At 40.8% G+C, this 14,365-nt stretch overlaps 1 protein-coding gene across 2 annotated transcripts in view; it reads right to left on the bottom strand.

Annotated features, from left to right (window-relative positions):
- HSD17B11 (hydroxysteroid 17-beta dehydrogenase 11) overlaps positions 1–7,995 on the bottom strand; it is a 33,066-nt gene extending 25,071 nt beyond the window's left edge. Inside the window, exons 1-2 of one of the 2 annotated variants that reach the window (XM_008706181.2) lie at positions 7,382–7,995; positions 481–588 (exon numbers count right to left, since the gene is read on the bottom strand). In XM_008706181.2, the coding sequence (XP_008704403.1) occupies positions 481–588; positions 7,382–7,591 (318 nt within the window). In that variant the 5' untranslated portion in view covers positions 7,592–7,995. The remainder of the gene's footprint in view (positions 1–480; positions 589–7,381) is intronic. The other variant, XM_008706180.2, reaches the window with a different exon arrangement.
- Between the last annotated feature and the right edge of the window lie 6,370 nt (positions 7,996–14,365).

The raw sequence follows: 14,365 nt of genomic DNA, 5'->3' as shown, positions 1-14,365 counted from the left end.
GAGTGAAGCTACATTATATATACATAGCATGTCTCAGTTGTATATAGAAGAGGCAAATACTGCTTTATAGAGATAAATCTATCTATGATCAAAGCCTGATAATCAGTTAAATTTATCCTAACTCCCTAACCCAGTTCTTTGGGCGTCTGAAGACCCTATCAATGATTTGCAGTGTCATCGAAGAATTTACTTGTAGCAGAATCACATGGCTGAGGTGTGGGTATGTGGCATACTAAACAGGCAGATTCCTGGGCCCAGCCCTTGATCCGCTAAAAGCAAACCTCTGGGGTGTCATTTTTTAACAAGCTCTCTATGGAAAGATTCTAGAACACAATGAAGTCTGGGTCTGCCACTAGCTGGCTGCACAACTTTGGGCAAATCACAAAACTTCGGCTACTTTGTCTGCATCATGTTGGTGTCATCTCCAGAATCCCTCCAGGCTCTGACATGATCTGATCCTAACCAAATGCAAAATTTCACCTTCTTTGCAGAGCTGTAAATATCTTCTCGGTTACTGCAGTCTACCACAAAGGCATGAGCCTTCGCACCCAGCCTCCTGCATTCAGCAGCTGTGTCCTCAATTCCGTGCTAGGAAAGGCGACAAAAAGTTTGATAAAGAAAACAAATTAAATGACATGAACATATTATATATCAACAGCTGAAAATATTAAGGTCAGATTGTTTGAACTAGTGTTAGGCAAGAATTTAACTGGACACATTTCTGGCAGGGACACAGGTACACTCTGCTCTTAGTACTTTGACTAGCTTCTTTTATTTGGAACCAAACTTAAAGCAAGCTTTTGTAAAGAACATAAAAATCTTAAAATACTATTCATATTCACATATTCAGTTTTATATTCATGAATTTTATATACTTCGTGAATGTGTGTGTGTTTCATATTAATATTTAAAAAATAATATTAAACTTTTCCTTTCTGTGTCATTAAAAACTATTCATACATCAATTTTCTAGCTAAATAAATAAGGGGTTAATTACATTCATTCATTCATTCACTCACTCTTTTAACATTTTAATGTTTAGCTCATAGTCACAGTGCTTAGAAGAACCTTATGTGCCTGGGTGGCTCAGTCGGTTAAGCGTCTGCCTTTGGCTCAGGTCATGATCCCAGGGTCCTGGGATCAAGTCCCACATCGGGCTCCCTGCTCAGCGGGGAGCCTGCTTCTCCCACTGCCTTCCACTCCCCCTGCTTGTGCTCACTCACCCTCTCTCTCTGACAAATAAATAAATAAAATATTTTTTAAAAAAGAAATATGAATGAGACAGAGTACTGACCTCAGCAAGCTCACAGTCTAGTAGAAAGAAACATAAAGTAAGTATAAGATTTAGGTAGGACATATGAAATTGTTATTGTGTCAGAATAAAGGATTGAATATTGGCAGTTTCACATGGTTCAAACTGATACACTGTGGTAAGTGTAATAACAGAACAATATACAGAGAGTTATGGGAACGCAGAGGAGGGGCATGAAATACAATTCTAAAAGAAAAGGTACCAGTTAGGTCTTAAGGGTGAGTAGAACAGACAGGTCAATAGGGGAAAGGGCAGGCAGGGGGAGTGTAAGCAAAGGGATGGATAGGAGAAAGGTCCAGTGGTAAAATATTACCAGATTGCCGTGCTGGGTCATAAAGCTCAAGGCCAGTAGGAGTCCGATTAAAGGGCATTGTGTGTCATACTATATTTTATCCAAAAACTTAGAGGAGGGCACTGATTAAATTATAGAATCAGATTTGTGTATTATACTGATTACACTTGCTAAAGTATGGAGAACAGATTTTAGGGGTCAAGACTGCAGGAAGAGAGAAACATAGTAGGCAGTTTGCAATGATTTGGCCAACAGATGATACAAACTTGAACTGTGACATGACTAGAAACAATGTAAAAAGAATGAGCCTTAAAGGGGCGCCTGGGTGGCACAGCGGTTAAGCGTCTGCCTTCGGCTCAGGGCGTGATCCCGGCGTTGTGGGATCGAGCCCCACATCAGGCTCCTCTGCTGTGAGCCTGCTTCTTCCTCTCCCACTCCCCCTGCTTGTGTTCCCTCTCTCGCTGGCTGTCTCTATCTCTGTCACATAAATAAATAAAATCTTTAAAAAAAAAAAAAAAAAAGAATGAGCCTTAAAACATATGTTTAGGAGGCCAAATCCGCAGGATTTGGGATGAGATAAGGAAGGTGGGAAGAACCTAAGCTGAAGTTGTTCCTTTTTTAGTTTAAGGAACTGGCAACACGGTGTTGCAACAAGTCACACGGAAGTCACAAGGAGAGCGGATTTGAGAAAAGGAATGGCGAGCCCAGTCTGGAGTGTTGATTTTGTCACCTTATATTCATGACCAGACCGGAGGGTTCTGTTTTCGTTTTTCTTTTTTTGTTTCCATTTTTGCTTGTGTGTTGGTTTGCCTGTACCAGTGTTGTAGCTTTTTCATTGTAAAGAACGTCTCAAACCATACCTTGGATTGAGGGTTAGTTTGTGAACTCTGCAAGCCAAGAAATTATTGTCCGTAATGCACAAGTGGATGGACTGACTACATTTACCCACAGAGAGAACAGTAGAGCAGAACACTAGTGTGCGAATTTGCTGGTAAACTGTAATTCCTCTTGCAGAAAACCCAAATCTGGACAGCTATGGAAAGAATTCGCAGTTTGCTCAGTGAGTTTACTGTGATAGTAAAAGGAAATCGGGTGTTTTCCCTTTTGCTGAAATCTCTCACACAAACTGTTGTTTGTCCTCTGATGAGGAGCCCTTATTCCCCAAGGGACATCGAAACATCAGGCAGCATTTGGCCCCTTCCTTTAAAAGTATATTTCATTAATGTAGTATATACATACGATGGAATATTATTCAGCCTTCAAAAGGAATAAAATTCTGACACATTCTACAGCATGGATGAACCGTGATGATATTAAGTTAGTGAAACAAACCAGATACAAAAGGACAAATATGGCACAATTCTAGTTATATGAGATACCTAGCATAGTCAGATACACGGAGACAGAAAGCAGAATGGTGGTTGCCAGAGGCTGGGGGAGAGGGGCTGGGGAGTATTGTTTAATGGGTGCAAAGTTCCATTTGGGGATGACAAAAAAGTTCTGGAGATGGATAGTAGAGGTCATTTCGTAACAACGTGAATGTGCTCGACACAACTAAACTGAACGCTTAAAAATGGCTAAAATGGAAATTTTTATGTAATACATATTTTACCACAATAAAGAAAGTTTTAAAAATTATATAGTGCTGATTCTTTTGGTATTCATAAAGTCCTCTTTGGAACAGATTCTACAGTAAAACTCCATTTGCCCTTTATTGCAGTTGTGGAGATGCGCTTAGTACCGTTGGCTTTCTCCATCAATGAACAGAGTGTGCGGTGACAAACACGTCCTTCCTTTACATCTGCAGTCATGCTTTTGGCTATTTCCCTGGTCTTCCTCACTTAGGGCCAAGGTCTGCACTCCACACCTCCTGAACCATGCAACAGATTTAAGTTCAAAATTCTGCCAGGAAAAATTTTAGACAGTCTCCATATTCATTTGGTAAGAAATAAAAAAAATAAGCAGACCCTTAAATGTTTTCTCGGCACAGTGGAACTGCTCATCATTCTTCAACATTTCCCTTGTTAATTTTTTCATAATGTGCTGGATTCAGTTCTCAATTTTTATTTTTTATTATTTTATTTTATTTATTTAAGATTTTATTTATTTGAGCGAGAGCGCGCACGGGCGGGGATGTGCGCAAGAGCATGAGCAGAAGAGGGGGGCAGAGGGAAAGGGAAAGGGAGAAGCAGACTCCCCGCTGAGCAGGGAGCCCAGTCCCAGGATCCTGGGGTCGTGACCTGAGCTGAAGGCAGCTGCTTAACCGACCACCCAGGTGCCCCTCAGTTCTCAATTTTTAATCTTCGGTTCTCCTTTAAGTCTTTACTTATCATTCTTTGCCTCTATCCCCACAACCAAAGCTTTTTGCCCATTACCTAGACTACTAAACATCTACATGTTTTCCTCATTCTTTCCATTGCTTTTTTCCATTCATTAATACACTTTAACATCTGATAAACAGTCTTTGAGCATACAGTAGGTGCTCACCACTTGCTATAAATTTATCTTCACAAACTTATCTAATGAGGCATGGAGGTGACAGACTGGTCAAGAAATGTGATTATCTACATAAAACAATAAAAAAATTCATGGCATCGGTCTCAGCAGAGTAACAAAGCTGAAGCCACCGCTCATCCCTCCCAAAATTCATGCTCCTTTTCTGTGGACTTCACGATGAGTAGGAAGATGTCACCCTGAGAAGGATATCTTTGCTACCCTTGCTGCTTGACTTAATCTGAGGAATCTGTCTCTGGGGACAATTTGTCTTTGAACGCTGGGGGAAAGAATTTGATCTGGCCCCTCCCTGCCCTTCCTGCTTGATCTGAAAACAATCCAAAACTCTCCTCTTTTTCACTCATTCTCCGTACAGTCACCAGCCCAAAAGTTTTACATCTCTAGGTTCTGCTGCCTGCACTGCTTGAAATTTCCCCCTACCCAGTCAGGTTTAGTGGTTCTCAGACTTTCATAATTTTAAAACCTGTAAAATTTCAAGAAAAGTAGACTGCGGTGTATATACTGTGTATATACTGAACTAGGACTGCCAATCTCTTATTTGGCCAATTAAGGACATTAAAACCAAACTATCAGTTACTATCATTGTAATTTCATTAAGTATATATGTATATTTCACCCACAAAAAAAGTGGGAAGGAAATAGCCTTAAAATAATAGATGGTTTATTTAAATGCAATGAATTTAACATAATAAATACTACATTGTCCTTAATTTTTTTTTTTAAGATTTTATTTATTTATGTGACAGACAGCCAGCGAGAGAGGGAACACAGCAGGGGAGTGGGAGAGGAAGCAGCAGACTCCCAGCGAAGGAGCCCGATGTGGGACTCGATGTGGGACTCGATCCCAGAACGCCGGGATCACGCCGGGATCACGCCGGGATCACGCCCTGAGCCGAAGGCAGACGCTTAACGACTGAGCTACCCAGGCGCCCCTGTCCTTAATTTTCTGACCACTTCCACTACTACCTCCCTGGTCTGCAAAACCAGCATCATCTCCTGCCTGGATTACCAGTGGTCTCCTAACTGCTCTCCCTGCAACCCAACAGCCTAGAATCTGGCTCAGAACCCTTCACTGGCTCCTCCAGGAAAAGCCGAAGCACAAACAATAGCTTACGGGAAACTTGATCTGGAGCTGCTGCTACTTAAGTTTCTAGACCAGCGCTGTCTCATAAAATATAATGTGAGCCACGTACTTAATTTTAATTTTTCTAGTAGCCACACATTTATTGAAAAAATAAAATTTAGTAGTATATTTTATTCAACTTAATATAGCCAAAATATTATTTTGGAATATTTGTTGTTATTATTATGAAATATTATATTTCAACATGTAATCCATATAACGGTTGTTAGTAAGATAGTCAACATTCCTTTTCTCATACTGTCTTTGAAATCCTGGGTGTAATTACACCACCATCACATCTCAATTCAGATGAGCCACATTTCAAATGCTCAACAACCCTAAGTGGTTAGTAGCCACTACCTACTGTCGTGTTGGAAAGCACAGATCTAGACTTTTCTTTTACTTCTCTCTCTTCCCTCACTCTGTGCCATGCTCTGCATTTGCGGATCCCGCAGAGAATGGGGGGGCTGACTCTCCTGATCTTGACCCAACTATCTCCATCTCATGAGGCTTTCTGTGTAAGATCCACACGTTCATCCCTGCCCCCTCCACCACCATAGAGACCTTATACCCTTTCATATTTTACTTTTCTTTATACTTATCACCTTTTAGCAATTACATAATTTATTATACAGCATATCTTGTTTAGCATCCCTTGTTCATGAAGTTTGTGTTTTTCTTACCACTATGTCCTCAGTTCTGCATTAGAACAGTGCCTGACAGATAGTAGGCACTCAATAAATATTTGTTGAATAAATGCATTCCACTCCGAATCAGAGAAAATTTTGTACAAATGAGCACAGGGCATTGGCAGCCATTAACACAGATGTGTAACCTAATTCTTAGCCCTAAATCCTCCAATGTTAGCTTAAACTTCACTTTGTGAATGGAAGTAACTAATGTGTGTTTACCATACGCCAGACACTGCTAAATGCTTTGTGGGTACCATTTGGTATAATCCTCCCTAGTCCTTTAAGGCAAGTACTGTTATTTTACCCATTTTGCAGAAAAGGAATCTAAAGCTCTAGGAAGTTAGGAGGTGGCTCATGAAGAGGTGGAGAGCTCTGCTGAGTTTGACCCTACTGCCATGCCTGACATTCACCACCAGTGACCACATCAGATTAGACTGGGCCTAGTTTGTATCTTTTGTTGCAGGTCTAATTAGTTAAAGCCTATTTTCCCTACAAGATTATTTGCCTATTCACCACTGTGCTCTTACTGATTACCAGAGCAACAAATACTCAGTAAGTCCTTGTTGATCACTATCTCAACCACCTGCTCACTGGGAGAACTCTTATCGAACTTCACATTCCCTGAATTTTTGTTTGCAGCTAGGGCGCTGGACGTTGACTAATGTGCAGGGCTGGCTTTTCAGGCCTTAGGTGCCTTGCAGAAACCTCTCCGTCCATCTACCACTGGCCACATAAAAGGTTAGATTCTAAATCCTCCTCTCTTCCTTAAGCCTACACCTATTCTTGTAAAACATTATGTACGTCGAAGAGTTTTTCCTTTTATTTTTTTTTCAAATTTTTTGTTTAATTTTACTTTTTTTAAGTAAACTTGAGGCCTGACATGGGGCTCGAACTCAACTACTCCGAGATCAGGAGTCGCATGCTTTACTGACTGAGCCAGCCGGGTACCCCAAAGAGTTTTTTCTTTTATGTTGTTTTTTAACTAAAAGATCATTTTAAAAAATTATTTTTGGCAATTGCTATGATACAGTAATATTGCTTTCTGTTGGGTATCTTTTAAACCCACTTATCTCAGTAATGGCTAGTACAATTTTTTCCATAATAGGTGCAAACCTCTTAATAGACTAGCTTAAAACCATTATTCTTTCCATTTGTTTAAGATAGAGGGATCAGTGAAATCGGGCTCTGGAGGAGATCACAAATTCTTTTCTGGGCGAAAGTTAGGACACATTTACAATGCAAAATTAATGATGGGTAGTAACTGGGAATCTTACATCCTCTAGGTCCATTTATCCTGTAATGATAAACATTAATGGATCTATAAAATGCCAATAGAAATTTTTTCCCTCCATACTTTACAGAGATGCTGTACGGGGTTGTTGCCTACAGAATGCATCCATGACTACAATTAAAGGTGCCAGAAAGTAAAGCATAGGAAGCACTATTACCTTATTTATATCCCACAGAACCAGTTTGCTTTTAAGTTTGGCAAATTCATAGGCAGTTAGTCTCCCAATTCCGTGTCCAGCTCCAGTAATCAGGACGATTTCTCCAGTAACTGATTTTCTCTTCTTAGGAATAAAAAGCTTCAGAAGAGACTCTAAGGTGAAGATGATCAGTAAGGGCAGAAGCTGGAGGCACCGCAGAAAGAATTTCATCCTTCTCGTCGCGGAGAGCTTTTGGTGTGCTTCCTTTCACCAATCCCTAAATCGCTTCTGGAGGGTGCTTCCGTCAAACACCGAAGAGAGGAGAAGCAAGAGCAAGGAAGGGCTCCTTTTATCAAAGAGAAACAACTCTGAAACCGTTCCTTCCGCTGGGCTGGGCCTGATTAGGTCTTTCACAATTGGCTCGGGCTGCAGTGCGGAGCGGCTGCTCGCCAGCTCAGAAATCTGGGAGGGACGAAGTCCAGAGGAGGGCAAGGCTTCCCGGTTCGCCCGCCTTTGACCCGCTACCTCCGGGTCTTGCGAGGCGACCTTCGAGGCTTAGCTCCGCTTGTTTTCCTAAATGTGGTAATTTCTCTCCAAGTTACAAAGATAGCTGACGGTGTCCGCAGCCCAGATGCTGCTTTGAAACTTGAAGCTCACCATCAGCCAAGGGATGCAAATGTATTTTCCTGTCTTAAAAGGGACGTGGGGAGAAGATCAACTGTTCCGCGAGCCGCCCCCTATCCGCCTGCCCCATCCCGAGAAATTATGCAATCTCACATTTTAGTTTAAACTAAGCGCGATTTCCGGTGGGCAGAGAAAATGTTGTCCTTTCAAGGGCAACGATAATCAAGGCTTGGGAAAAACCGTATCGTATCATAAGGGATTGTTTCCACAAGGAAGAGCAGTATAGTTGGATAACCTTTTTCACTCAACCTGTTGGAATTTGTGAAAAAACCATATTACACTTAAGTAATTGTATCTTAATCCAGGTTAATAAATCACTGCTTCCAGCATGAGTAATAAAATAGAAAGAAAATCACCTTGCACAAAGATTACCTATGTGATTTTTGGTTTAGTAGCCTATTTATATAAGTATTGGTTACTGGAAAAAAAAAAAAAAAGACCCAGTTCCGGGTTTGTGTGCAGCAATGCTTAATCATTGTTTGTTACATGTATTTTTTCAATCCAGTTCTTGATAGTAATTGAACTGGGGCTTTTCGTGAGATACTACAGTACTTGGAAAGAGACTTCTGTCATGTGGGTGACTGATGGTCATTTTATATTTAAGAGGCAGGAAGATCACAAAAAATTGAAGTTCACAACGAGTTTGTACATCTTTCATCTGCAACTTTTCTTTATGGCTCTCAAATCCAAGTTTACAGTAGTACAAATACTTGCATAGAAAGTTTCCAGTTTCCAGAGCTTTTTTCCACGTATATTATCTCATTAGATTTTTAAAAAGCCTCTTTGGAGGTAGAGAAGAAAACTGTTTATCTACCTATTTTATAAATGAATAGATTGGTTAGATTAACTTTTTAAAGCCCCCACAGCAAGTAAACGCATAACTGGGGCTAGAGGCAGGTTCAGTTTCTGTCAAACTTTTTTGCTCAATACCTATAGGAAGAAAGCACATTTTACACGTGTATGTGTGTTTGCTCTCATATATGTTGACTTTCATATATGTAGGCTCTGTCCCTAATATTTTCTATGAAGAAAACTGTAGTTGGGGCACCTGTATGGCTTGGTTGGCAGAGCATGAGACTCGTGAGTTCAAGCGCCACGCTGGGTATAGAGATCACTTAAAAAAATAAAATCTAAAAAAAAAGAAAAAGAAAGAAAGAAAATTGTATTTAAAGAGAACCAGGTAGTTTTGACCCACTAAGTTGCCGGAGTTCCCTGGTCTAGGAAAAGAAACCAGGGTTTGAAAACAGTCATATACCTGAATCCTATATGTGTATGTGACTTCACCTCCCTGAGGGTATTTCCTAATCTGTAAAATTGGGATGTTATTAATACTTACTCTACAGGATTCTTGTGAAGCTCAAATGAGTTAACATTAAGCACGGTGCTCTATCAACTATTCAACTCTTTGTAAGTTATAATTAACACTAATAAAATTATAATGTGGATGGTTTTGTGAGTGATAATTAGCTACTAATCCAACATAGCAGCAAAGTATGTGACTTTACATATTTGTGGTTTTTAAAAATACTTCTCACTGGGAAAGTTTAAAATGTTTTCTGTGTGGAGCCCCTCCCAGCTGTTGAAGTGGCATTAAAAAGTGGGGGGGAAGATAAGGATAAGGAGCCCTTCAATGATGATTTGAGTACTTACTATGACTAGGCATTATGCTAAGTGCTTCACATATAGACACAGTTCATTTTACCCTTTCAGCACTTTTTTTTTTTTAGAGAGAGAGAATGCACAAACACAAGCCGGGGGAGGGGCAGAGGGAGGGAGAGAAGCAGACTCCCCGCTGAGCAGGGAGCCCGACGCGATGCAATGCGATGCAATGCAGGGCTCGGTCCCAGGACCCTGAGATCATGACCTGAGCTGAAGGCAGACGCTTAACCGACTGAGCCACCCAGGCGCCCCTCTCAGCAGTCTTAAGAAGTAGGTTCAATGAGATGTCTAGTACATAAAGAAATAAAGGCTTAAGAGAAATAAGCAAATGACCTGAGGTCATAGTATAAATGGTAGAGTTGAATTTCGATCTAAGCCATTATCACTACGCTATGGTGCCTTTTTTCTTAGGGCAAAGAGGAAAAGCTAAGCCAGCCCTAAATCACTTTGAAAATTCAAAAGGGTAAAAACTATTACTCACAATACCTCCTGTTATTCATAACTCCTACAGCATTCATAACACCTCCCCCTCATACCATTAGGTAACTTAATCTGTAATTAACAGGCAATAGACCGCAGCTATTAAAACAAGGATGTTATTTGTTTTTTGAGAGAGAGAGCACGAGCACGTGTGTGTGTGTGTGTGTGTGTGTGTGTGTGTGTGTGTGTGTTGCGGTGGGGGAGGGAGAGAGACTCCCAAGTGCAGAGCCTGACATGGGGCTCAATCTCAGGACCCTGAGTTCATGACCTGAGCTGAAATCAAGAGTCGGACGCTCAACTGACTGAGCCACTCAGGCACCCCTAAAACTAGAATTTTGAATTCGTGCTAACTTTTTATCAGCTATGTCATATCTGGTTAATTACCCTTTCCTGAGGTCTCAGTTACTTCACTTGAGGATGGATATATGGATATAATATGGATATAAGATGGATATAATAGCAGCTTGGTTGAGTAAATGAGATATTTAAAAAGCACAAAGCTGACATCTTACACACAAATATACTTAATGAATGATAGCTACTACTGTATTTTAACCAGTCATTGGTAAGAGGTTTATGTTTGCAAGGCTAGCTCTGTAGAGTCCTAGTGGATTCAGAAGGAAAGGCCACCATACTTTGCAATTACATAGGCCAATGAAGAACAGTCACTTTCCTTTTCCCTGTAACTTTAAAGAACACTGAAGAAGAACATTCAAGAATGATTGCCAAGGGGCACCTGGGTAGCTCAGTCGTTAAGCATCTGCCTTCAGCCCAGGGCGTGATCCCAGCGTTCTGGGATTGAGCCCCGCATCAGGCTCCTCTGCGGGGAGCCTGCTTCTTCCTCTCCTAGTCCCCCTGCTTGTGTTCCCTCTCTCGCTGGCTGTCTCTCTGTCAAATAAATAAATAAATGAAATAAAAATTAAAAAAAAAATGATTGTCAGACTGTGCTAAAGGAGGTGCTTCCAATAGTTTTTCTGTCATTGTGGAATAGAAGCCTTCACACCTGGCTCTGAAGTCTGAATTTTAGAGCTGGAGGGAGTTAAATGTCAGCTTGTCCAACCACATTTTTTTAAAAGTAATGAATCTATGAATTCAAAGTAATGAATATATCTGGTTTAAAGATGGTTCAATAAGAGGCATCTGGATGGCTCAGTCGGTTAAGTGTCTGTCTTCAGCTCACATCACGATCCCAGGGTCCTGAGATCGAGTCCCACATTGGGCTCCCTGCTCAGCTGGCTGTCTGCCTCTCCCTCTGCCCCTCCTCCCACTCGTTCTCTCAATTTCTCTCTCACTCTTGCTCTTTCAAATAAATAAAATCTTTTAAAAAAATGGTTCAGCAGGACAGATAGTAAAAACCAATAGTCCTCAGTCCCACCTTGTCTAACCCTTCAGATTAACCACTTTTAATTCTTTTAGTTGTCTCTTTTACAGTTGACTTCTATGCCTCTAATAAAGGCTTACACTGTCATTTCTTAGCTAATCAATAGTAGACATTACTAATTCATTTTCTTCTATGACAGTTGAGGATGTAGTTCACTTATTCCACTCCTAACACCCTTCTCTCTATATATTCCCAATACAGCTACGTCACTATCCTTACTACTTTTGTTTGGTTATATTTAAAATTTTTTTTAATTTGAAAAAAATTATTTATTTATTTATTTATTTATTTATTTAACAGAGAGAAAGAAGGAGACAGAAGTGCACAAGCAGGGGAGCAACAGAGGGAGAGGGAGAAGCAGGCTCCCCACTGAGCGGGGAGCCTGACCCCAGGACCTGAGCCAAAGGCAGATCCTTAACTAAGACACCCAGGCGTTTTTATTTATTTATTTATTTATTTATTTAACAGAGAGAAAGGAGGAGACAGAAGTGCACAAGCAGGGGAGCAACAGAGGGAGAGGGAGAAGCAGGCTCCCCACTGAGCGGGGAGCCTGACCCCAGGACCTGAGCCAAAGGCAGATCCTTAACTAAGACACCCAGGCGTTCCTGTTTATTTATATTTAAAACTTTTACACTTTTTAATGTCTTATTCCTGCCACTGTATGATGAAACTTTTGGCTTCCCATTTTGTAAGAGGAGGGTAAGCCCTATTGTTTTCCTCAACTGTCCATTTCTACCTCCCAAATTGTAATATCTGGTTTACTTTCATATTCTCAGGACTGATCATATCTACTTTATGTTTTGTAACTGTAACATTTTCTGTACTTGGTCTATGTTGATTCTGAAAGCTAAAAGTCAGCAGATAGCATTGACATTCTTATGACTAATAGTGGCTATCCTCAGCAGGAGGCTGCTATTAGACTAACTGGGACAGACTGGACCAGAAGAAATCAGTCATCTCAAAACTATTCATCCTTCGCCTTTATGAAGACTGAGGCAGCATAATGTCAAAGCAAAAACTCTGAAGTTAGGTTGGAATTCCAACTCTGTCACTCTCTAATTGTATGATTTTTAACAAGTCATTTAAATTCTTTGTTTAAATTTCCTTCAGCATGCATTAACTTAGTAAGAGACAGGACTGCTGACTGATTGAAAGAACACAAAAGATACAAAGAAAATCCTTGCCATCAGGGAAAAGAAAGGAAAGTAGGCTACTTCCGACCCAGGGGATTATGGAAAAGGAGAGGATAGCAGTAGATTCAAGTATTAAGAGTCTAGTAACCGGACTTCTCATTTCAACCATTACCGCTTATGTTGCTGTTTATCCAGTTCCAACTTTTTTTTTTTAAAGATTTTATTTATTTATTCAACAGAGATAGAGACAGCCAGCGAGAGAGGAAACACAAGCAGGGGGAGTGGGTGAGGAAGAAGCAGGCTCATAGCGGAAGAGCCTGATGTGGGGCTCGATCCCGGATCCCGGATCGCCGGGATCACGCCCTGAGCTGAAGGCAGACGCTTAACCGCTGTGCCACCCAGGCGCCCCAATCCAGTTCTAACTTTTATAATACCTACTTCTCTATGTTTTGAGGAACAAAGTTTGGTACAGTGTTAATGGCTTTCCATTGCACTTGGGATAACTGCTAATTCCTTACCATAACCTTTAAGACCTTATAATATTTGGCTCTTGGGTCAAGATTCTTACGTAAAATAAACCCATAGTAGCTTAGTTAAGTAGGGGTTTATTTTCCTTATTAGTCCAGAAGCAATCTATGCAGGACTAGTGCAATTACTTGAGGAAGTCAACAACAACAACAACAACAAAACCCCTCAGGTTCTTTCTTGTACCCTATTCTGCCATCCGTGTGTGTGGCTTTTGTCATTAGGATCTCAAGATGGCTGCTCCTTCTCTAGGAAATGTGCCCTCCTTTCAAGCATGAATAAAGGAGGGAGGGGAAATTACAAAGGGTTAATAGCTCCTGCTAAATCAGCCAGTCTCTTTTGCCCAGCAAAATAATGGCCTTCCCAGAAAACCCACACAGTAGGCTATCACATTCATGTCACTGGCCAGGAAGGGTCATGTGGCCCCCCAAGCTGCAGGGAGCACAGGGATTAAGTTTTTACCTGGACACATTTTTTTTTTTTAATCTCTAAAAAAAGATTTTATTATTCACTAGAGAGAGAGAACATGGGGTGGGGTGCAGAGAAAGAGGGAGAAGCAGGCTTCCTGCTGAGCACAGGACTAGATGTGGGGCTTGATCCCAGGATCCTGGGATCATGACCTGAGCCAAAGGCAGACACTTAACCGACTGAGGGGCGTAGGTACTATCTGCCTATCTTGAGGTTTTGCCTGAACAGTCAATTCTCATGCACTGTTAGCTCTTCCACAAACACATTTTAAGGGAGTCTCGGGTTATCCTAGGGGACAAGGCCTTGAACTGCTAGAGGCCATACTAGTTTTGTCAAGTCTCTTAATGTGGAGGTTGTGATAGAGCTGTTATATGCCAAAAGTTCTGCATTCTTCAGTATTCAGAACAATTCTTGTCAAAGTTTCATTAATCTGGCTTTTGCAATAGTCAAAGTTTTATGTCTACGTCTATACCACACCATTGAAACAGTGGATTATGTACTTAAAAGTTAATTTGCTACATTAATAATATAATAAATATAAAAGATGAAAGCCAGATTACAAACTGTTTTGTACAGTCTGAATTACCGATCTTCAGTGTGGCGGTTTGGCTAATTTTTGACCCTTGTTTGTTTTGGGTGTTGCTCTGTACTCCTGCTCCAAGCTGCGCATCCGGC

The sequence above is a fragment of the Ursus maritimus genome, unplaced genomic scaffold, assembly GCF_017311325.1.
Source record: "Ursus maritimus isolate PB19 unplaced genomic scaffold, ASM1731132v1 scaffold_8, whole genome shotgun sequence".
Taxonomy (NCBI): domain Eukaryota; kingdom Metazoa; phylum Chordata; class Mammalia; order Carnivora; family Ursidae; genus Ursus; species Ursus maritimus.
The sequence above is the reverse complement of the archived record's forward strand: the minus strand, read 5'-3'. Positions and strand labels throughout refer to the sequence as shown.